Here is a 23,960-nt window from a genome sequence, read left to right on the forward strand (position 1 = left end):
ACTTGTTACCTGAGAATACAAGTATTTTGAAAAACGTCAACATATGAAATGTTGGTGAGTTCATAAGTAATGTTTGAAATATAATGTTTTGTATTGTTTTGAAAACCACCGGAAAATCCGATATTTTCTGAAAAGAGCATAGTATAAAAAGTGTGAAGATCCGTAAGTATGCTTGTTTGTTTCTATAAATGTAAAAAAAAAAAAAAAGAATTTGTTAAACTTGGTATGCATCTTGTAGGTGTATGAATTGAAAACCCTAGGAAAACCCGATGTTTTCCTAATACTTTGAATTAAGCGTTTTATATTTTGTTATTTCGTTGCGACGTGTGTATTCGATGAGTCCCGGTGACATTGGATTAATTATGGATTGTGAATTGTTATAAACACACATTAATGAAAATGACTAGTTTACAACTATACAACCGATCCCTTAGGCGTCGTTCGTACTATTCACTTAATCCAACCACCCTGACTTCTCATAGCCCCACAACCGAGGAGGAAAAGAGGGTACGAATCCCCCTGATATTTCCATAAGTCGTTCAAGGCTATCGTGAATGCGAAGGGCTCTTAGCCCGACTCGCATTGGTGAATTCTCGACTTCGCTAGCAGTACCAAAGGACCCTTGGGGCCCAACAGCACAAAAGCCATTGAAAGTCCTTTTACACGGAATTAGGTCATATAAGACCCAACTACATGTAAGCGAGTTTCCTTCGGGCCTAAAGATCATGTCATTGGGCTAGCTAGGCCCAACAAGCACGATTTGAAACTTTCGGGCCCAAAGATGGTGTATCGACGCCTAGTGTATTCCCACGTGTGTATTGACTTCCCGAAATTTCCGCGTGTGTATTAAAGTAGCGTCGTGTTATTAAGTTCGGATTCGTTATTGATTCGAGACCGAATCAGTTCGTTTGATAACGATTTTGGGTGTTGAAGGTGTGTTATATTTCGTCGATAGTCGTGGTACTAGTATTCCATCCTAACAGATTTATTGTTTAAAATCACTAGAATTTTTCTTTTGCAACCCCTTTCTTTTGGATAAATTTTCAATTTTGGCCCTTTGTATAAAAGAACTTCCGTTAGTCCTTAAACCATTTTTCTTGACACTTTAGTATCAAAACTTATTGAAAGGGGTATTTTTCAGCTCAAGTTTATTTGAAAAACAGTTTTAGTCCCTCAAGATGAAGTTTTCTCGGCTGAAACCTCAATTTTTGCAATTTTTACATTTTTGGCCCAAAATAGAATTTTTTTGCATCTTTAGTCCCTTTTGAATATGAAAAGTATTTTTAACCCTTGAAATGGACTTGGAGCACTAGTAGTCCTCTGTTTTACAGAAAAATACAGATTCAGCCCCCCTAGTTTGAAAATCTCGCAATTTGGGCCTTGTTGGGCCGAAAAGTGCATTTTTGGCGCATTAGGTTTAAAAATTTCCATTTTAGTCCTTCAAAAGGGTAATTTTCCAGAAAATACATTTTTGAAACTGTTTTAACTCATCTCAACCATCAGAATTTGTATTTTGACATTTTGGGCCCTTTAACTTTATATTTTTAACATTTAAAGTCCAAAAATGGGATTTTAGCCCAAAGGAGTTCATATTAACCAACTTGGTTATTTTTCTAGAGTTGATTTGTATGAAATAATATGATTTATACTTATTTCATTCAACATAATGTAGATCTCGGTTTTGAGTTCCTTTTTTACTAGATCCAACACCATAATCACATAAGAACATGTAAATAAACATAGAAATCACACAAAGCATACATATACTCATAGATCTACACATTTGCTTGTATTCTCCCCCCACAAAACTTATAAAAACCGAAAAATAGGGGGTATGAAGCTCACCTTTGGGTGTGGTTTCGGTTTTGGAGAAGAGATGCAAAGAAATGAGGTGATTTTCGGCCCTAGCAACCTTTCCTTGAAGATCTCGAGTTTAGGAGCTTCTAAGGTGCAAGATCACAAGATTGAATGAATTTAGAAGAGATTTTTATGAAGTGAAGGGAGTTAGATCATAAGTTAGCCATTAACTTACCTTAGATGATGAATCGCTTTATGAAGACCCTTAAGCTTCTAGCCAAGTTTTCAAGATCTTGGATGGAGAGAGTGGGTGATTCTTGAGTAATTTAGAGAGTGTTTTTGTGAGGTGTGTGTGTGTGTGTGCTCTCAGCCGAAACAAGAAGGGAGGGGAGGAGTGAGAAGCTTGACAAGATTGTTACATGGAGATATGTGTGTTGCATGGAAAACCTAAGGACAAAAATGAGGTGTCATGAAATAAGTCAACTCTTCCTTTTCTTTTGGGCTTGTCTTGGGCCGAGAATAGAGAGAGGAGAGAAAGGATTTTTGGGCTTTTTGCCCCTAAGCCCATATTAGAGTTAGGTTGAATGGTTGTTGGCCTTATAAAATACAAGTGTGATTTTTATGCTTTATTAGGCTAGATTAGGTTAATTATGGTCCATAGTAGTTCATATAATTGATTTATTTCATTATAGGCCCAATATGGCCCAAAATGTTGGAAATGAAAGTGGGTCCAATTAGAGCCCATTTAAGGTTCTAAGCCCAAGATAGTCAAGTTGGAAGCTTATTGGCCCATTGGGCCCAATAAGGAAGTCCTAGTCCAAAATGGACCTACACAAGAACTTCTAGGGTTTCCAATTACTTGTTGACTATTTGAAATGCTTGTATGGTGTACTTGATTGAAATTTTGTTGCCATGAAGTAAGTATCTTACATGCTCTTAAGTTTTTGATTCAACATTTTACTTGAGTGTTGTGATTACAAGACACAAAATTTCTAGTTGTGACAGTTTCAGATATATGAAGAATGCCGAAATCCGAGTTATAACGAATAAGTTATGACCTGTCGAAGTTTCGCGACAGAACCAACACGACACAACACGACGTAAATAGTGAATTTACGATCGAGTGGTATTTGGCCTAAGTGATTCATACGTAAGTCATAAAATACATTAAACCGAGAGTGTGCATAAAAATAACGTCTAAATCTGACTTCGTATGAGGAAATTATGATTTTTCGAAGTTTCAACTTAGCGATATGCAACCCAAAATTCGAATATGAGATCGAATGGTTTCTAGCTGAAACAATCTAAACGAGAATCGAATATCTCGTCGATAGTAGTTCGACGGTAAAAAGATAGACGAAAACGAACGTCAAATGAAGAAGTTATGAGTTTATAACTGATTTTTCCTGTCCCAGCCTACTAAAAACAATATAATAAAAATTAAAGTCAAAATTAGTTGAAGGAGTAACGAAAGTTGTAGAGTATAATCTCACCTACGCGTGGATATAAAGAACATCGAAAACGGAGCTCGTATGCGAAATATATGAATTTTTGAAGTTCTAGGCATGCATTCCGAAGCTTATCCGGAGGGAACTCCCCGCGTTCAGAAGGGGAACGCCCCACGTTCGTTTTGCTTGGCTTCAGATTGGCCACGTTGCCCTCTAGTCACATAGTCATCACTTTCGAAGTTCGTAAGCCATGACACACGGCGGAACGCGCTGCATTCATTTAGGGAACGTACTGCATTCGGAGGCTAGACCCCTCCTATAAATAGGATGTGAGTCCAGCCGAATTGGTTGCTCATTTCTTTCCTTTCACTCCCTTATTCTTCCTTTTTTCTTGTCAAGTTGTACCCCCGTAGCCCCGGTATCAATCTCGACACCCGAAGCAAGTCCTGGAACCTCGAAGATCCCGAGAAGTGAAGTTTCTGAGTCGAAACTCTGCCCGCGAGAGGCCCGATTTTCAAGGAAGCATCCCGGTTTCACCAAAGAATACTACATTTAGAGCCGTAGTGTTGTCCGATCATCGTATTATCGAGTGAGTGTGTAGTTACTTTCTTCTAACACATAGATATGAAGCATTTGCTATGAAGTACGTGATATGTGTTTATACATTGTTTGTTTATTTGAGATGGATGTTGAATTAATGTTTTATACAGGTTTTAAAAGATTTAAATTGTATATGTGTATGCATCTACAAATATGTTGGGTAGAACATGGGTAGATGAAAATAGTTGATGTGAGACGAAATAATAAGTGTTTTTGAACTCAATGTGTTCATTAGGTATTTTTGAACTCTATGTGTTCACTTGGTGTTTTTGAACTCTATGTGTTCACTTGGTGTTTTTGAACTTTATGTGTTCGTTAGGTATTTTTGAACTCTATGTGTTCACTTGGTATTTTTGAACTCAATGTGTTGATTAAGTATTTTTGAATTAGATTTGTTTACTTGGTGTTGTTGAACTGAGTGTGTTCACTAGGTGCTTTAGAACTAAGTATTCACCGGATGTTTTGAATTAAGTGTTCACTATGAGTGTTAGAACTAGGTGTTCGTTAAGTATGTTGAACTAAGTGTTTACCAGTTGTAATTTGAGGACCTTGGCAGTGGTGGACTTTGTGTCAATTTCTTAGGTCAATCCTTAGGAATAAATGAATAAATGATAGTTGATTCTTAGGGTAAATCCTTAAGAAATAAAGGAGATAATGGGAATGGGTAATTTGGATTGATTTATTGATTGATGATTAAATATAATAATTATATTATTGTGGGTAGAAAACCCTATATGCTCACCAGACTCCCAAGCCTGACCCACACAATTTTCTTTGCATTACAGGTAATGGCACAATAGTATAAGTTGGTTGACTCGACAAGAGATTTTGGATTATAGACCAGTAGTTGTAAATAACTGCTGTAAGGTTTAACTATACGGTTTATGCTTTTTGGTCTGTATCGGAACATGACATCCCGATGTTTTATTATCAATGAAAAGTACATTCTCTTTGAGAAATGTTTTGATAAAGTTTTATCATATTTTGTTTGGGAACAAATTCCGCAACTGTTTTCTTTAAAAGATTACTCTGATTTTAAAACAAAGAATAAACAAATCGGTCTTTTTTGACCGTGAAATTGGGGATGTCACATTTACACACTTCAAAAAATTCAAAGCCTAGGTGTAGAATGAAATTGGAAAGCCTTTGAAGGTGTTTAGAAGTGATCAAGGAGGTGAGTTTACTTATCTCGAGTTTAATTCTTTTTATGATCAAAACAGGTTCAAACGTTACCTTACTGCCCCATACTTTCCACAACAAAACGAAATTGTGGAACGAAGAAACCGAACACTTATGGACATGACACGAAGTATAATGAAGGCAATGCATGTCCAAACTAATTATGGGGAGAAACGGTAAATCACTCTACAAATCTAATCAATCGCGTTTATACAAGAGTCATTGGTGATATAACTCCATGCGAAAAATTGTATAAAAAAACCAAATTTAGAAAATGTTCGTATATTTGGGTGTCTAGCACATGCAAAAGTGAAACAGGTTAATCTAAAGAAGTTTGATGCAAGATCAAGACCACTAGTGCATGTTGGTTTAGAACTGGGTACGCAAGTTTATCGGTTATTTAACCCGACGACACAAAAAAAATAATCGTGAGTATGGATTTTATTTTTGATGAAACCAAATGATGGGATTGAATTAAAAAATCATAAACCAACAGTGAATAATCGGCTCATTTATAATACCATGAGACTACCAGAAGGCGAGACGAGCAACAATCTAGGAAACGAGGTAAACAATGACCCAGTGAAACCGATTGAATCAGATCAAGAGATTGGAGACAGAGCGGAAGTATAAGATAACGGACAACCAAGTCCAGTCAATAATAATGATCAACAAGGAGCTCAAACCAAATGCCCTCGAGAACAAGAGTACCTCCAAGACAATTTCAAGATTCTGAGTTTGATCTTGATAATCTCGAAGAACTTCTTCTAACAACCAATGACGAGCTGATATCGGTTGAAGAAGCGAATAAATAACCAAAGCAGGTTAAAGCAATGAATGTGGAAATTAATTCAATAAACAAAAATAATACTTAGACTCCCGTGAACAAGCCTATGAGGGTGAAGTCAATTGGACTCAAATGGGTGTTCATCGAAGAAAAATGCAGACGACACTATTAACAAATACATGGCAAGATTAGTTGCTAAAGGTTACGTGCAACAACCCGATATTGATTTTCAATAAGTATTTGCTCCGGTATCTCAAATCGAAATCATCCGATTTCTTATAGCCTTAGTTGCTACTCGTAGGTAGGAGCTTCACTACTTAGATGTTAAAACGATGTTCTTACATGGAGAATTGAAGGAAACCGTTTACGTATCACAACCGGAAGACTATATAAAGAAAGGCAACAAACATAATATATATCGACTTCCAAAAGCACTGTATGACCTAAGACAAACACCTCGAGCATGGAACACGAAGCTTGATGGGATTTTGAAGAGTATTAAATTTCAGAAGTGCATGAAAGAACCATCGGCATACTAGAAAAGTGAAGGATATGACTTGCTAATTTTAGCAATTTATGTTGATGATTTATTTGTCATAGGTACAAATTTGAGCATGATCAAGAGGTTCAAATTAGAGATGTTCAAGAACTTTGAGATGTCGAATCTTGGAAGATTGACTTATTCCTTTGGCATTGAAGTTAATCAAGAGGAATCAGAGATTACTATAAACCAAGAAGCATATGCTCAATGCATTCTAAAAGAAACAGGTTTACATGATTGCAATCTGACCCACATTCCAATGGAACCGGGAAATAAATTGTCAAAGGCCGAAGATGAACCCGAAATCGACCTGACACGATATTGAAATGTGGTAGGATACCTTAGATATCTCTTGCAAACAAGACCTGATATGACATATGCGGTTGGAGTTGTTAGCCGATACATGCAAAGTCCAAAAGAATCACACAATGTTGCAGTTAAGCATATCATACGATACTTGTGAGGAACAATAGGATACGATATCAAGTACGAGAGGATGAGAGAAAGCCAACTCATTGGTTATAATGATAGTAGTCACAATGTTGACCGGAATGACGAAAAAAGCACAACCAATCACACTTTCTACTACGGGTCATCTCTAATTACATGGTGTTTGCAAAAGCAAGATACCGTTGCCTTATCATCTTGCGAGGCGGAGTTCATGGCAGCCACGACGACCGCATGTCAAGCAATATGGCTTCAAGATTTGCTCGGAGAAATCATGAACAAAACGCAAGAGAAAAGTGATTCTTAGAGTTAATAACAAGTTGGCTATCAAACTAACGAAGAATCCCGTTTTCCATGGAAGGAGTAAACACATTTACACAAGGTTTCACTTTGTTTGTAATTGTGTTGAAAATGAACAAGTGGAGGTGGAGTACATTCCCGGTGAGGAACAAAAGGCTGACATTCTTACTAAACCATTAGCTCGAACCAAGTTCAAGGAAATGCGGAGTTTGATCGGGATTGAAGACGTCTTTAGAAGGACTTAGATATTATGGGATGATTGTTGGAATCTTAAGTTTAAGGATCAAACAATCTAATTTAGGCAATATAGTTTTAGGAAACTATTTTACAAGTTGGTTCTTAGTTTCCTAATTACAATCTAATACAATTCAGTCATTAGATCTCTCTCTCTCTCTCTCTCTCTTTATATATATATATATATATATATATATATATATATATATATATATATATATATATAGGTTCAGGTTTATTTGAGACCATTCTAATTTTGTGAGACCGTGAGACCAAATCTAAAAATAATTTTAAAATGCAAAATAAATGGAAAAATCCAAAAATTCTTTTTTTAAATATTATTTTCGGAACTTGAATTAACTAAAAAAAATAAAAAATAAATAAAAAAAAATAAAAAAAATAAAAAAATTCCTTTTTTTGAAAAATACGTGAAATATTCTAATAGAATATTACACTGACATATTCTAAAAAATAATTTAAAAATGCATAATAAATGAAAAAATCTAAAAATTATTTTTTTAAATATTATTTTCGGAACTTGAATTAACTAAAAAAATAAAAAAATAAAAAAATAAAAATAAATTCCATTTTTTTTGAAAAATACGTGAAATATTCTAATAGAATATTACACTGACATATTCTAAAAAATAATTTTAAAATGCAGAATAAATGGAAAAATCTAAAAATTCTTTTTTTTTTATATATTATTTTTCGAAACTTTAATTAACTAAAAAAAATAAAAAAAATAAAAATAAATTCCATTTTTTTTGAAAAATACGTGAAATATTCTAATAGAATATTACACTGTACATATTCTAAAAAATAATTTTAAAATGCAAAATAAATAGAAAAATCCAAAAATTCTTTTTTTAAATATTATTTTCGGAACTTGAATTAACTAAAAAAAATAAAAAAAAATAAAAAAAATAAAAAAAATTCCTTTTTTTGAAAAATACGTGAAATATTCTAATAGAACATTACACTGACATATTCTAAAAAATAATTTTAAAATGCATAATAAATGAAAAAATCTAAAAATTATTTTTTTAAATATTATTTTCGGAACTTGAATTAACTAAAAAAATAAAAAAAATAAAAATAAATTCCATTTTTTTTGAAAAATACGTGAAATATTCTAATAGAATATTACACTGACATATTCTAAAAAATAATTTTAAAATGCAGAATAATGGAAAAATCTAAAAATTCTTTTTTTTTTATATATTATTTTTCGGAACTTTAATTAACTAAAAAAATAAAAAAAATAAAAATAAATTCCATTTTTTTTGAAAAATACGTGAAATATTCTAATAGAATATTACACTGTACATATTCTAAAAAATAATTTTAAAATGCAAAATAAATGGAAAAATCCAAAAATTCTTTTTTTAAATATTATTTTCGGAACTTGAATTAACTAAAAAAATAAAAAAAATGCGTTTCACGGTCTCACAAAATATAGGTGGTCTCCAATGAACCTAACCATATATATATATATATATATATATATATATATATATATATATATATATATATATATATATATATATATATATAACTGAGTTTTAGGATTAAAAATCACAACTGTAACATAAAAGTTTTGAGTGATTTTTCTTTTAATAAAAGAGTTTGTTTGATTAATTGTGTCTCAATTTTATTTTGACTTACGAGTTAACTTTATACCTCAGCAAACAAAAAATATAAAAAGAACTAAAAAAACCTTTACTGCTTAATACTTATTATTGGCAAAAAGAACAATTAAAAAAAAGATAGATTATTATAATCATACATATATACCCACACTCAAACCTGACTCTTGAAATACTACAAAATTAATATAGTCACTTCCCAAATTACTCTCATAATAAAAAACTTTAATATGACCATCAAATAAACAAATGAAAACAATTATCTCACAATTATCAATTTCCATACAAACACAACCAATCTTAACAATAACTTTTTCTCAATATAGGAAAATAATCTATACCCACACTCAAACCTGACTCTGGGAATACTACAAAATTAGTATAGTCACTTTCCAAACTACCCTCATACTAAAAAATTTTAATATGACCACCAAATAAACGAATGAAAACAACTATCCTACAATTATCAACTTACATACAAACACAACCAACATTAACAATAACTTTTCCTCAATCTATTCAACTATTCAATTCAAACAACAATAGCACCAAAAAAAGACATTAACACGTCAAGTACGAAAAAAAGTTTAACAAACATCTCAAGAAAAAAACATGAACACCTCATTTTTCCTTAAATTACCGACCATTCCAACCCGCACCAATGACACGGCTCACCGTCATCCGGTTAAAACTTTGAAAAACATAAGGCGTAAGGGAGCGGAATGCGGTTTAGGCCGCACTCAATGCCACATAGGCATGAACACCGTCTCTTCTATGTGGTTTTGGGTGCGCCTCTCCCAAAAAGTGTCGCACTCTCCTTCTCTCTTTTTATTCTCCTTTCTCTCTCTTTATTCATGTGTCTTTCTTCCTCTTCCCTTTTCTTTCATCTCTTTCTTTCTTTACTATGGTTTTCACTCGCTGGTTTGAATGTGGTAAAGAACCACACTTTGTATGGTAAAAATGATGTCGCTTCCTACGTGTCAAAGAGAGAATGCTGTTGGTTCCTGTAGCATTGCTCCTAACAATTAAAGTAAAAAGAACCGGCTAGGCTGGGGGCGAGGCGGTAACACCCGAACGAGCAAAAACAACATGGCCTGTCTCCGAGCGCCGCGGGCTTATCCCATTCACCTGTAGGAATTACCATATCCAATGAACACAAGACTTTCCGACACACACAGGCACACTCTTTGACCCTTCTCTCTCCATAAATTTCATTCAAATCTCTTTCTAGAAGTAAATGCGCTTCACGCTTCCCCCATCTAAAACTCCAAAATAACTTCTAACAACTTTTAAAAACCCTTTGATTTCACTTCAAATTGCAGCAGTTAGCTGGTTGTTCGACCACCATGTCGTAATATTCAAGTCTCTTTGGATCTGATTCCTGCCTGAACCTTGGATTCTTTTCAGAGAAGAGGGTTTTCAGTTTGGGCCAATTTTAATTTGACACAGTATTTGGAGTTTGTCAGTCGATGGTGATATGGGTTATCAAACTTCCGACTTGGGTCCTGATTGAAGCCGGGGAAAGAAATTGGTACTTTTAGTGGATATCTTTCGCGAAATTTGGGGAATATTTAGTTACTGATTGAAGCTAGGGTTTGTCGTAGAGGAGGAGGAAGTATTTTATGAAATCTTAAAGGAAAGATGTTTTATTCACAGTTTATATTAGCAAAAAAAGGTCCTTTAGGGACAATATGGATTGCAGCACATCTGGAGAGGAAGCTCCGCAAAAATCAGGTTGCAGATACTGATATTGGCTTCTCTGTAGGTAATATATCTATATATTTTTGTTTATGCCCAAATTTTCTGTTGGAATTCTGTTATCTTCTCGCACGAAGGGGTATTCTTAGAACCAAGAGTGATTTTAGTAATTACTTGCCATGAAACCTGTATTTAATATTCTTTTCTGGTATACGCATGGCATATCTTCGTTGAGTTTGGCTTATTTATTGGAAACAGTTTTTGGTTAGATAGTTTACAAACAGAAATCTCATGGTTTAGCAGTCAATGAGTTGTTAATAAATTGTGGTTGGTTTTGACTTTTGACAGACTCGATTCTTTTCCCTGAGATGCCAATTGCACTCCGGTTGTCCAGCCATCTTTTGCTTGGTGTGGTTAGGATATACTCAAGAAAGGTAAATTACCTTTTTGATGATTGCAGTGAGGCTTTGCTTAAAGTAAAGCAAGCTTTTCGGTCCACTGCTGTTGACTTACCACCTGAAGAATCCACTGCTCCATATCACTCCATCACCTTGCCAGAGACTTTTGATCTAGATGATTTTGAGCTGCCAGACAGTGAGATTTATCAGGGGTTAGTTTCTCAATAATAATCAATATCCATCCATTTTGGTCCTGTAGTTAAGTTAATGATCTGATGTTTGCTTGCTGATATGAATATTCTGCAGTAATTATGTTGATCATCACATTAGCTCAAAGGAACAGATCACACTTCAAGATACTATGGATGGTGTTGTTTACTCTACATCTAACTTTGGACTTGATGGTAGGTATATTTGTCTGTTGCTAAACGATGTTTACATTCTTTCATCATGCAGTTGCAGTCGTTTGTTTGTGTACTGATTCTTAACCCTGTAATTTGTTTATGTTTATAGAGAGATTTGGTGATGGTGATGCATATGGTTTGGACCTTGACGAGGTAAATATATTCCTCCTCCTCATTGGATCTGTGTCAAATTTAAGTTTGTATTCTTGTTCATGGATGCTGAAAGCTTTCTATCTAAGAATACACTTGTATTATATATATATATATATATATATATATATATATATATATATATATATATTGTTGATAGATTTGAGTTGTATGTACAAGCAGGAACTATTGGTGGAGAAGGCTGCATCTGCAGAAGATGCTACTGGTACATCGAATTCAGAGTATGCTCTCTCTCTCTCTCTCTATATATATATATATATATATATATATATACACACACACACACACATCAACATTACAATATTCTACTTTTGTAATCCTAAGTTGTGATCTTCTATATTTTACCAGTTTTGCAATCCAAATGATTATGTTGGAAGGGATGAAATGTGAATGGGAATTTATAGCTTAAGATAATAATTAAGTTAAAAAAATTCTAAGTATGTCATGCCATTTTTGTTTAGCTAAGAGAAGAACATCCCCAATGGCAGTTTGGAGAATTACTTATCACTATTTCAAAACTACTTAGTGACGACTTATTCCTATTGGACTTGATCACTTATTTGATAGGATGACATCTTATTATACTCTAAGTGGTTATTGGAATAGTTCCTTTTACATTTGCCCCCTTGTTTTAACAATATTAGATTTTACCCCCCTTAACCATATTAAAATATTACATATTTAATATCTTTTGACTAATTAATCTGTTTTACTATATATACAAATTAAAAATGAATACTATTATTTAGTATTTACAGAAGAGTATATCATTAAAAAGCATTTGTCAAAACAATCAAAATTTATATCGATATCAAATACGAATGTTCTAAGCTCTAACATAAACACATCTTTCAATCTCAGTGTTGATCCTCAGGCATCTGCCCAGGTTGATGCATTGTTCAAGTATGATCATAATCAGGATACCCCGACTATTCCCGAGGATATGCCAGCTGGCGATATTATGAATCAGGTCCATAAAAGAACATTGAATTATTTCCATGCTACTTTCAAATCTAAAATTTTAAAATCATCTTGTGTTTTATTTTTTCTTCCATATCAGCATATAGATGAGTATGATGGAGATAATGATCCAGTTGAGTATGCACATGCTCCATGTACTCCTGGACTATGGGAAGAACCAAATTTGTCCAACATTCAAGAAACTTCTGCATATGATGATCATCAAGAACCAGAAAATCATCCCATAACAGTATTTGCTGTGAAGGAGAATTTAGAAAATGACTCCAGTGAGCAACATCATGCTCAATTCGAGCCACTTGAGAAATCACCACCACACATTGCAACAACAGAACAGATGTCACTTGAGCAATCACCACCACACAATGTGACATCAACAGAACAGATGTCACTTGAGAAATCACCACCACACGTTGTGACAACTGAACAGATGTCACTTGAGCAATCACCACCACACAATGTGACATCAGCAGAACAGATGTCACTTGAGAAATCACTACCATACATTGTGACAACAGAACAGATGTCGATGTATGATCCTGGTTCCACACCTTTTACAGAATCACATATGGCTGACCAAGTTAGGTCAATGTCTCCAATAGCAGAGGTGTCTGAAACTGTTGTTTCTGTGGTTGATGATCCTGTCAAATTGGTGAATTTGCTTAATAAAAATGCCACACACCAGGAGCCTGAAGTTCAGACTGTAGATGATAACTGTGAAAACTATGTAGAAGAACATCAAGGCATGTCAAACAATGCAGTCAATCATGAGAATGCATTCCACCCTACCATGGAATTGGAATTAAACACTGAACCCTCTGATGAACAACACACCCTTGTGACTCCCCAAGATCAGGCTTTTATGCAACCTAAAGATTCCACAATTCCAGTTCAGTCAACTCATGACAGCATGCCAAGTTTTGACTTTATGGGTCTGAGGCCATGTGTCACTCTTTCGAATCATGAGAATGCATTCCAGCCTACCAGTTCTCTTCCACCATCTGAATTTACTTCCCTGCCCTTGCCCTCAACATCTAGGAGGGAGGAACAGGAACAGGAACACCCCAGTGCTCCCATTTTGGTGCAAGGTTTGTGAAATGAGCTTATTATGCTTGAAGTTACAATTTGAGTGTTCTCTATTTAATCTAACATCAAATGTGTATGATCATTTTCTAGGGGAAGTAGTACCACATGCAAATGCAACTGAACCATTGGAAAGAAACTTGCAGGAAACATATCATGCTGAAGTTGGTCCAAGTAATACAGTAGTCCAGGTAGCATCTAGCATACTACCAAACAGACAGGTGGACAATGTAATTGAAAGAGATGTTCAGGTTTATAATACCAACAGCTACACATCAAACTTCCCTCCCCCTGAGAAAGTGCTCTCTTTTTCACAAGGGCATGATATAATAGAGGTCCCAGAAAGAGAAAATACTACACCCATACATCAAAGCACATTCACATCTAGCATTAGCATATCAAACAGACAGTTGGACAGTGTAAATGAAAGAGAGGTTTATGTAAATAACAGCAACAGCTACACAGCCAACTTCCCTGCCCCTGAGAAACTGCTCTCTTTTTCACAACATGTACCCAACAACATGAACATGAACATGCTACCAGAAACCACACCCATCATAGCACCACCAGGTTATGGAGGTGATACTGGAACCAATAATAGGTATTCAGGAAGAAAACGCAGTATCACAGAAAGCTCAATGTCAGCTCAGAGTTTGAATTTCAATTTAAATGAATCTTCCAGTTTTTACACCACAAATACCACGAAAGAATCTTTTCGGGATGATGATTTGTTGTCATCGATATTAGGTATGCAGAATACTATTTTGAAGTTTGTATTGAACTTTTAGTTTAGTTTTTAAATAAGAACAAGGAGATTTGTTTTTGTTGCAGTGGGAAGAAACACTTCAATATTAAAAATGAAGCCCACTCCTACTCCTCCCACCGAGGCACCATCTACAAAAAGAAGGCGGCAATCTGCACCCAAGACTGCAGGAGCAACAACCAAAACTGGGGTATCAAAAAGGAAGGTGCTCATGGATGATAACATGGTTTTGCATGGCGAGTATGTTTACATTCTTAATATAACATGTTGAATGCTCAATATTCTTTTCCTTCTTCTATGTCATCACTGAAAAAGTTTTTTTTTTTTTTTTTTTTTTTTTTTTTAATCCTTTTGAAACAGCACAATACGTCAGCAATTGACAAACACAGAAGACATTCGGAGATTAAGAAAGAAAGCTCCTTGCACTCATGCTGAAATTTCAATGATTGAGAAACAGTTCTGGGAAGATGAACTTTTTGGTAGATCCATAATTACGGGTGAGTTGTTTGTGGACAATATCAGAAAATATTATGTTTCTGTTGACTGACATTGTGTTAAATTTTACAGGAATGTCAATCAAATTGACTTCTTTGCAGCGTCAGTTGTATGATATAAGTAAAATTGTTGTCTCCCAATATGATAATGCTTCTTTAGAAGGTGTAACAGACCAAAAATCAATTTCCCAAAATGATGAAAAGGACATACAACCGGAAATGGCGACTGAAAACACGGGTGTCTCTGTTGAACCAGATGTTCCTAAAGAAAACAAAGATCATGATGATAGCTTTGATCCTGTTCCCATGATAATTGATGTTTCTGAAGAAGCACAACCAGTGGATGTTCCCAAAGAAGACAGAGATGAGGATAACTTTGATCCTGTTGTTATGAAAGATAAAGATGTTTCTGAATCACAGCCAATCGATGTTCCCAAAGAAAATAGAGATGGAGATAACTTTGATTCTGAATCACAGCCAATCGATGTTCCTAAAGAAAATAGAGATGAAGATAACTTTGATTCTGAATCACAACCAATCGATGTTCCTAAAGAAAATAGAGATGAAGATAACTTTGATTCTGCTGTTACGAAAGGTAAAGATGTTTGTGAATCACAACCAATCGGTGTTCCTAAAGAAAACAGAGAGGAGGATAATTTTGATCCTGTTGTTAGGGAAGATAAAGATGTTTCTGAAGCACAACCATTTGACAACAGCACACATGATATTGATAACAATACCAGAAATTTAGATTATTATGAGAATCAAGAACAGATGCATACAACTGGAGATTTTACCGAACTCTTTGGTCCAGAACATGATATTTTGGATCATGCTACTGCAATGGAGATCGATGGCAATAGCTTTCAAGATGCTGATGTTGGAGTTTCTGTTATGCATACCGAGGTTGAATCTGAATCACTGACACATGCTGATGTGGTCCCAAGTGATACAAATGACACGTCAGCAGCAGCAGCACCGTTTGAGGTTGAAAAGAGCAGCCAGATGGTTGCTCCTCTGCTAATGGGCCCACCACCAGGTTTCGGTACATATGAAAGAATAGATGTACAGTCTGCTGCTGAGGTGGATATAAATATTAATCATTCTATTGAAAGCAACGTTGCTTCTGAAAGAAAGGTTGATGATGAGTCGGTTAGAGAAGAAAGACAAGAAGCTGTTTTAGATGCTTCCACTGCATTCTCTTCTGAGACTGATGGCTTAAATCCACACATTGACACTGAAATCAGGAACAATGAGGAAGAGAACAACTCGGTCTCCAATGGTGATGTCTTTGGTGAAGCAGTTGCAGCATATGATGCTGTAGACAATCAGGTGTTGGAAGACATTTTATTGGATGAAAGAGAAAAGGCAGGTCATGATGTTACTACTACTTCATTGAATCTAGAAGATATCCCTACCGATAACAGGGTTGATGCTGATGATGTAAGAGAAGTTATTTATTTATTTATTTATCATTTTTGCGAGTTTTAGGTACACTCTTTATATAAAGAATGATGTATTGAAAGTTGTTATTTTGGGTGGGGGTTGTTGGAGCAGGATCATATGTATTCTGGAGTTGCAAATGATACAGGTTTGCATCAGTTTCCTTTATTTCAGAGTGTCTGAGTGTCATCATATATCCTTACTATTATTGTGTTTGTTCAGATTTTCTGAATTTTGATGACGTGGATGATGACGAGGCTGGAGAAGCAGCTGATGATTACATGCCTGATGGGGAAGAAACAAAGATGCTTGACAACACTGGATGGTCTTCGCGTACAAGGTATGTGAATGTATATCAACATGTTAGTTATTGTTTATAGTATTTGTTGATAAGGTTTGCATACATATTTATATTTATTTTAAGAATATATATATATATATATATATATATATATATATATATATATATATATATGGGTATGGTAGGGCTGTTGCAAAATACCTTCAGATTATGTTTGACAAGGAAGGAGAGCGTGGAAGGAATTTGCTTGGTGTGAACAACCTGCTAGCTGGAAAAACACGCAGGGAAGCTTCAAGAATGTTCTTTGAAACACTGGTATGTATAACGTATTGTATCATCATATAGGATTATAAAGAAAAAAATAAATACAAATGTATATTTTATTGCAGGTTTTAAAGACAAAGGATTACATCCATGTGGAACAGACAGATCCGTTTGAAAACATAAATGTATTTCCACGTTCCAAGCTTTTGAAATCAGAATTTTAAAGGAGGAGGAGGAGAAGTTGATTGTGGTTACTTTAGATCTTTTGTTACTTTGTGTATGGTCTCAAGAGAGTAAATTAATTAGTTATGTTGTTTTGGTAGAGTTATAACATGGACTGGAGTTGAATAGATGAATCATGTAGCAAACACACACATTTAATGCTTGTTAGAGGTTGTCATGTAATGTTGTACGTACGGATCATGCATATTTATTTGTAAATAAGCACATAGAGTTTAATCCATGCTAATTTACTCATACTCTTACTCTCTTTCTCTTTCGTTTTTGCTTGTGTTTGCCATTTTTAATCTTTGTCATCCTCATATTAATTTTTATTGATCCAATTTTGGTGTTACAAATTCATAAGGTGTGTTTCACATCACATATAACATGGGTGTGTATTTAGCTTTTAAAAAAAAATAAAAGTTAAGAGCTTTTAGCTAAAACAAAAAGCTCAAAATCAAGAAACTATTTTAAGTAAGGGATAATGACTTGAAAGGGTAACGAACTTTCGATTTTTGTCATATTTAGTCACTAAACTTTTTTTCGTTATCTATTTGCCATTGAACTATTGAAACTGTTCACATTTTACCCTTATGACCGGTAACACCGGTCATAAGGGTAAAATGTGAACAGTTTCAATAGTTTAATGGCAAATAGATAACGAAAAAAAGTTTAGTGACTAAATGTGAACAAAATCGAAAGTTTGTTTCCCTCTAAAAAGTTCAATGACTAAATGTGAACAAACTTCCTATTGTATTATGTTTTAGCAAATTATTTATTTTTGTTTAATTGTAGCAACATTTGTTGATGAAGAAATCTATGAAATAAAAAAACAAAATGTAACATTCGGATTTCCAAGTATCATAATTTAAGTATTTTTCTTTTGAGTTAAGAAGAGAGACTCGACGAATTGACGCCTCAACTCGTCGACTAAGGTCGCGACTGATGACTCGGATTAATGAATGGACTCGACGAGTCGGTGAGGCGACTCGACGAGTCCGTGTTGTTGGCAGAAACCCTAAATCTTTGGGCCGAGCCATATTTAAAGGCACTTATGACCTTCAATTGCGACTACCTTTCCCATAAGTGAGAACCCTAGCGAGCTTGAGTGTGTAGAGTGAAAGGAAGAGCTATCTTGAGCTTTTTTGGTGTGATAGATCTGGACCCTTCTAGGTCCAGAGAGCCGAGAATATGAAGCTTTAGTAGAGTAAACCTTGGGGTTCGAAGTTAGGAAGCATTTATGGGATTTTTATGGTATATATAGTTATTTTTATTTTACACATAGATATGAAGTATTTTATATAAATTACGTGCTATATATGCATATTATTTGAATACTTGTTGTTTATGCTGGATGAACGATTTTATACATGTTTTAAAAGATTTAAACGGTATATTTATTTTATATCTACAAATATGTTGTGGATGAAACATGGGTAGATGAAATAGTTGGTGTGTGATGAAATAAAATGATGAGATATAAGTGATGATAGAAAGGTGATGATAATTAGGTAAATCGATGATGATGAATATGTGATGTAGGATGAAAGGAGATACCATAACCTTAACCGACAATGTGGCGATGTAGTCATCTATCAGAGTATAGATGGCGACCACGGACTATTCTAGACAACTCAGTGGAAACACCAGCAGGCCCATAACCTGTAGGTGATGAATTACGAGTTCAGACGATGTTGTAACTACATATTCATGCGATGATACTCTAACCCCTTACTATGAATTACGAGTTCAGACGATATTGTAACTACATATTCATGGGATGTCACAAATTCCGTATGCCAAACTAATGGTCATAATTCACATCAGTGAGAATGGTTCATTTTTTTGTAAAACCAAAATCAGATTGGAAATTTTGATTTTTTATTTTGGAAAATGTTAAACCATTGGTTTTTTATTTCGGTTTTAGTTTTTTGTTTTTTTTAAATATATTTTTAGGGTTCTGTTTTTTTTTTTTATTTCATAGATTTCTTCATCAACAAATGTTGCTATAATTTAACAAAAATAAATAATTTGCTAAAACATAATACAAGAGAAAGTTTGTTCACATTTAGTCATTGAACTTTTTAGAGGGGAATGAACTTTCGATTTTGTTCATATTTAGTCACTAAATTTTTTTTCGTTATCTATTTGCCATTGAACTATTGAAACTGTTCACATTTTACCCTTATGACCGGCTGTAAATGTGATAAAAGTCGAAAGTTCGTTACCCTTTCAAGTCATTATCCCTTTAAGTAATGTTCAACGAAAAAAAACTTTTTTTTTTCTTTTATAGTTTTGCAAATCGACCTAACTACAATTTTTTTTATAAATCAATGACATGTTTAATATAAGTCATTTTTTGTGTTTTAAAAACTTTCAATTAGTTTTATCAAATACTACAAATAAAACTACAAATAAAGCTATAATAACCGGCTTTTAGTTGTTATATAATATATATATATATATATATATATATATTTGTTAAAAATAATAATATTGTCCTTAAGAAATGTATTGCTTTTTAATATAAATTTTAGTCCAACTTTGTTTTTTAGTCTTATTCATATTTTTATTATATTTTGTCCTTGTAAAAAAGTAATTAAGAAAAACGATTATATTATATACATGAATGGTGCAAAACATACACAAGGAAATGAGGAACTAAACTGTTATTTTAGAACATGATAATATGGAGAAGGCTTATGGATGAACATTTCAAAATAGTTTTTTCTAGTATTGTTTAAAAATCAGATAATTAGACGTAGCAAATGTAAAACTAGAGACAATTAAGTAATACCAAAATTGTTAGATAAACAGTACATTCTAATAGTATCAATACATTCTAATAGTATCAATAGATTTGGGCTATCCGGTATGGATACGCGTGAGAGACATGCCACATCATCAAGACATCCATTCCACAACATACCCACTAGCCTGGGGGTGGTGTTCACTAGTGGACTTGTAGTGAACAAGAGAGAGAATGAAGAGAGGGATAGACACAATCAAGCTCAAACACTTCCGTGACCTTCTGTGGATGCACCCACTCCACAAGACAACCATTATGTATTAGGGTGGTGTTTATTAGTGGAAACTCCTCCACGATTAAGACGCATGAGTATGCCTCAATACCGGAAGACCTTATATAGAATAATTGGATAGACTTTTTTAAATAAAAAAACGAAAGATATAATAATATATTTGAAATAGAATGTCACAAAAAATAAAAAAAATAAAAAGAAAAGGTAGAGTTAGACCTAAAATGTAAAATGATGCACATGAATTAAAAAGAAAATGAAAAAAAGTGAAATGGGTGGGTGCGTGCTTTGTATATAAGACAGACAGACTACTACAACCCTCTCTTCCTCCAAAATAAATATCTCCCCAAGTCCCCCACCTCCTTTCTTCCTCTTTCTTTCTCTCTCCATTTTCTCTCTCTATTTCTCTCTGTTTCGATTCCCAAACGCCGAGAGTCGTAGCAGAGACTCGCCTGTTCTTCGATTCAACTCCGACTTGGTTTATGAGGTATCATTTGTTAGACCTATTAATGTCTCTTCTATCTCTTTTTCATTCGACAGATTTTCTTTCAATTAATTCGTCTTTTTGGTATTTTCGCCCCCTTTTTTAGATTTTCAGATCTGTTCTTCGGTTCTTGTGTTTTAAATCGGTCAAAATAAAATAAGCTTTTATGATATCTCGTGATTGGTTCTGTGTGGAAGCGGAACTTAAAGGGTTTCGTAGATTCGATTGTGTATGTGTGTGTGTGTGTGTTTGTATGCGTTTTAAATCCTTAAAGATTTGAAATTACTGATCTTTTTGTTGAACCAATGTTTGTTTACATAAGTTTTTCATGATTTACGCTATTTAATGTGCTAGATACCAGGTTAATAGGTTTAATTTTTTGGCGTTTTTGGTTTCTTGCAATACACCGTTGTTTACCTTTTCCATGCAATTTCTTTTATCTTTTATATAACTGGATCTTGAATTGATATTTGGTTTTGTATTTTTGCAGCTCGAAGGAGAAGCCCACTCTAGGGTAAGTCTTCTTGCTATATAGATACGTATCAAAGTTTTTATTGCTTTATCATCCTTTATTTGATATTCCAAATCGACCTAGGTAAAGTGATTTCAATAAAGATCGTATTCTATTCTATCCCGTTAAGGGTTTATTCATACATGACTATTTGAAGTGTGTTTAATGCACTTTTGACATTTCCCCCCTTTATAGTCCTAATTTGAACTTTGACCTATCTGGTGGGGTAAATGTTGGTTGCATCTAACTTTTTGAATAACTGGTTCAAATTTCTGAACAAGATGCAATCTTTGTTAATCTGCTAATTTATTTTTCTATAAAGTTTCCATTTTGTTCATAATGCCTGTGTAAATAAATATTCAAGAGTTTATAATTATTTATTTATTATTTATGTCATGTGTACTTACAGTGGTCAGCGGATCAAGACCCGCAAACGGAATATTGCAGCCCCTCTGGACCCTGCAGCATTTGCGGATGCAGTGGTCCAGATTTATCTGGATAATGCTGGTGATCTGGTTAGTATTCATTTATATCATCACATCATAGCTTTTATCATCATCATCATCATTATCGACTCTTATACTTTACAAAATCTGCAGGAATTAATTGCTAAGTGCATTGAATCTTCAGACCTTAACTTCAGCAGATATGGTGACACTTTCTTTGAGGTAAGAAGCTTGTTTCAGTTGCTCTTTTGTAGGGTTATTTGTGTCATTTGTTGATATGCATGCATGTTTGTGTTTTCAGGTTGTGTTCACTGGAGGGCGTACTCAACCTGGAACAACAAAGCCTGATGAGGGGGAGAGGCACACTTACTCAATTCTAGACTGTGAGGCAAAGCGTGAAGTGATATTGCCATCTGTAATCTACATTCAGAAGATTTTAAGGCGAAGGCCTTTTCTGATTAAGAATCTTGAAAATGTTATGCGAAGGTTCCTTCAGTCCCTTGAGTTTTTTGAGGACAATGAAAGGATTAAGCTTGCCATTTTCACAGCACTTGCCTTCTCACAGAAGCTCTCTGGTCTCCCACCAGAGACAGTGTTTCAGCCACTTCTTAAGGATAACCTAGTTGGGAAAGGACTCGTTCTTACTTTCATCACAGACTTCTTCAAGGAATATCTTATCGATAATCCCCTTGATGATCTCATCTCCATCTTGAAACGTGGCAAAATGGAGGACAATCTGCTTGAGTTCTTTCCCTCTGGGAAGCGATCCGCTGAAGCTTTCTCTGAGCATTTCACGTAAGTACTTTTTTTTTTCTTCTTCTATTTGTTGTTGAGGGGTAAAAGGGTAGTTTTGTATAAGAAAAGGTATGTTGAATGTGTATGATGCAGTAAAGCAGGCATGGGTGCTTTGGTTGAATATAATGACAAGAAGATCTTTGAGGTGAAGGTGAAGGAAATGAAAACAGCATTGACAACTCAGATATCAGAGGAAGTTGATATATCAGAAGTGATTGAAACAGTGAAACAGCATGTGAAGGATGCTAAATTGCCTGAGATTGAGGTAGTGAGGATTCTGTGGGATGTTCTGATGGATGCTGTTCAGTGGTCAGGGAAGAATCAACAGCAGAATGCTAATTTGGCTCTGCGCCAGGTAATGTGATCATGTAAATTGTAATGTAATCATGTATGTAATGATGATGATGATTGGGGTTATGTTATGTTATGCACAGGTGAAAACATGGGCTAAGCTGCTGAACACATTCTGTACAAGTGGAAAGCTTGAGCTGGAGCTGCTTTACAAGGTTCAAGTGCAGTGTTATGAAGATACAAAACTGATGAAGCTGTTTCCTGAGATTGTGAGATCCCTTTATGACCAAGATGTTCTTGCTGAAGACACTATCCTTCATTGGTTCCGTAAAGGAACCAATCCAAAGGGAAGGTATGTATTGTATGTTTTTTTTTTTTTTTTTATTTTTTATTTTTTTTATTTTTTTATTTGCTCATATTGGGGGTTTGGTTTTTGATAGGCAAAGCTTTGTGAAGGCATTGGAGCCATTTGTGAAGTGGCTGGAGGAGGCAGAAGAGGAGGAATAGATGTGATTCATGACTGCTCTACTGTCTTAATGTCTTTGCTTAAAACTTGATGTGTGTTTGTTTGGTTGTTTGTTTGTTTGTGTACTTTTCTGCTGTCCTTGTCAAAATTTTTATGATATGCTCTCTGATGAATTGATTCGAATAATCTGTGTTTGTTTACAAACCTTCCTTATATTTCTCATATGTCTTGCTGCTGTTGCTTACATATATTATTGTTTATTGGTGAGTTAGGCTTGACATGGGTTCCCTTCCTTTGTCTTGCTTGCATACTCTAGTTTTCTTGCAAGATGGTGTAGATGTGTATGACATGCTCTGATGAAAACAAAAGTGTGATGATGATGGCTTGTGTACTTTAAAAATGTCTTTAATATATGTAAGGCAAGGAAAATCTAAGATGTGTGTATGTACATTTGTGAATATGTTAAAAAATATCTATTACGTTAACCCCTCATACAAGTACAATCCTGTTTTAAAACAATAATGAATAATGGTACGCTTTTATTTTTTAATGACCAGGAAAAACTAGTTTTTTGTTCAGGTGTTTGATATATTTTTTCTAAGGTGTCAAGGTTTCCAATAAGCATCTGTAGATTTGGGGGGATATCCACAAAAACAAACAATGATGTGCTGTCATCCAAAACATAAAATACGCAGATTTATATGCGTTTTGTTCCTGATTATTTTATT

The 23,960-nt window shown here is 34.4% G+C and overlaps 2 protein-coding genes across 3 annotated transcripts; both read left to right on the plus strand.

Annotated features, from left to right (window-relative positions):
* The first annotated feature begins 10,070 nt into the window (after window positions 1–10,070).
* Window positions 10,071–17,456, plus strand: LOC145088177 (sister chromatid cohesion 1 protein 4-like). 2 transcript variants are annotated; one of them, XR_013700997.1, is made up of 15 exons: window positions 10,071–10,747; window positions 11,029–11,290; window positions 11,385–11,482; window positions 11,592–11,635; window positions 11,816–11,874; window positions 12,515–12,623; window positions 12,714–13,719; window positions 13,808–14,461; window positions 14,546–14,717; window positions 14,838–14,974; window positions 15,045–16,414; window positions 16,529–16,562; window positions 16,637–16,754; window positions 16,923–17,030; window positions 17,105–17,456. XR_013700997.1 is itself a non-coding variant. In XM_079026412.1 (15 exons), exons 1-15 carry the CDS (start codon window positions 10,624–10,626, stop codon window positions 17,201–17,203), a joined length of 4,416 nt encoding a protein of 1,471 aa, XP_078882538.1. In that variant the 5' UTR covers window positions 10,075–10,623; the 3' UTR covers window positions 17,204–17,456. The 2 variants fall into 2 exon arrangements, 1 of the variants encoding a protein (XP_078882538.1); XM_079026412.1 differs by having other exon boundaries at window positions 10,075–10,747; window positions 16,901–17,030.
* A 3,097-nt stretch (window positions 17,457–20,553) lies between these two features.
* Window positions 20,554–23,436, plus strand: LOC145088178 (uncharacterized). Its single transcript, XM_079026414.1, has 8 exons — window positions 20,554–20,726; window positions 21,214–21,237; window positions 21,644–21,749; window positions 21,834–21,902; window positions 21,982–22,475; window positions 22,569–22,830; window positions 22,910–23,118; window positions 23,207–23,436. Exons 1-8 carry the CDS (start codon window positions 20,722–20,724, stop codon window positions 23,271–23,273), a joined length of 1,236 nt encoding a protein of 411 aa, XP_078882540.1. The 5' UTR covers window positions 20,554–20,721; the 3' UTR covers window positions 23,274–23,436.
* Window positions 23,437–23,960: the final 524 nt, after the last annotated feature.

This window comes from Lactuca serriola, chromosome 2, assembly GCF_051521515.1.
Source record: "Lactuca serriola cultivar US96UC23 chromosome 2, Lser_US96UC23_V15, whole genome shotgun sequence".
NCBI classification, from domain to species: Eukaryota; Viridiplantae; Streptophyta; class Magnoliopsida; order Asterales; family Asteraceae; genus Lactuca; species Lactuca serriola.

Bases quoted from the DNA above. Each gene is read 5' to 3' on its own strand.
- LOC145088177 (XM_079026412.1), top strand. From the start codon at position 10,624: ATGTTTTATTCACAGTTTATATTAGCAAAAAAAGGTCCTTTAGGGACA. The intron at 12,624-12,713 runs GTCCATAAAAGA...CTTCCATATCAG, and splicing joins CTGGCGATATTATGAATCAG to CATATAGATGAGTATGATGG. The intron at 14,975-15,044 runs GTGAGTTGTTTG...TAAATTTTACAG, and splicing joins TGGTAGATCCATAATTACGG to GAATGTCAATCAAATTGACT.
- LOC145088178 (XM_079026414.1), top strand. The intron at 21,750-21,833 runs GTTAGTATTCAT...CAAAATCTGCAG, and splicing joins TGGATAATGCTGGTGATCTG to GAATTAATTGCTAAGTGCAT. The intron at 22,831-22,909 runs GTAATGTGATCA...TGTTATGCACAG, and splicing joins CTAATTTGGCTCTGCGCCAG to GTGAAAACATGGGCTAAGCT.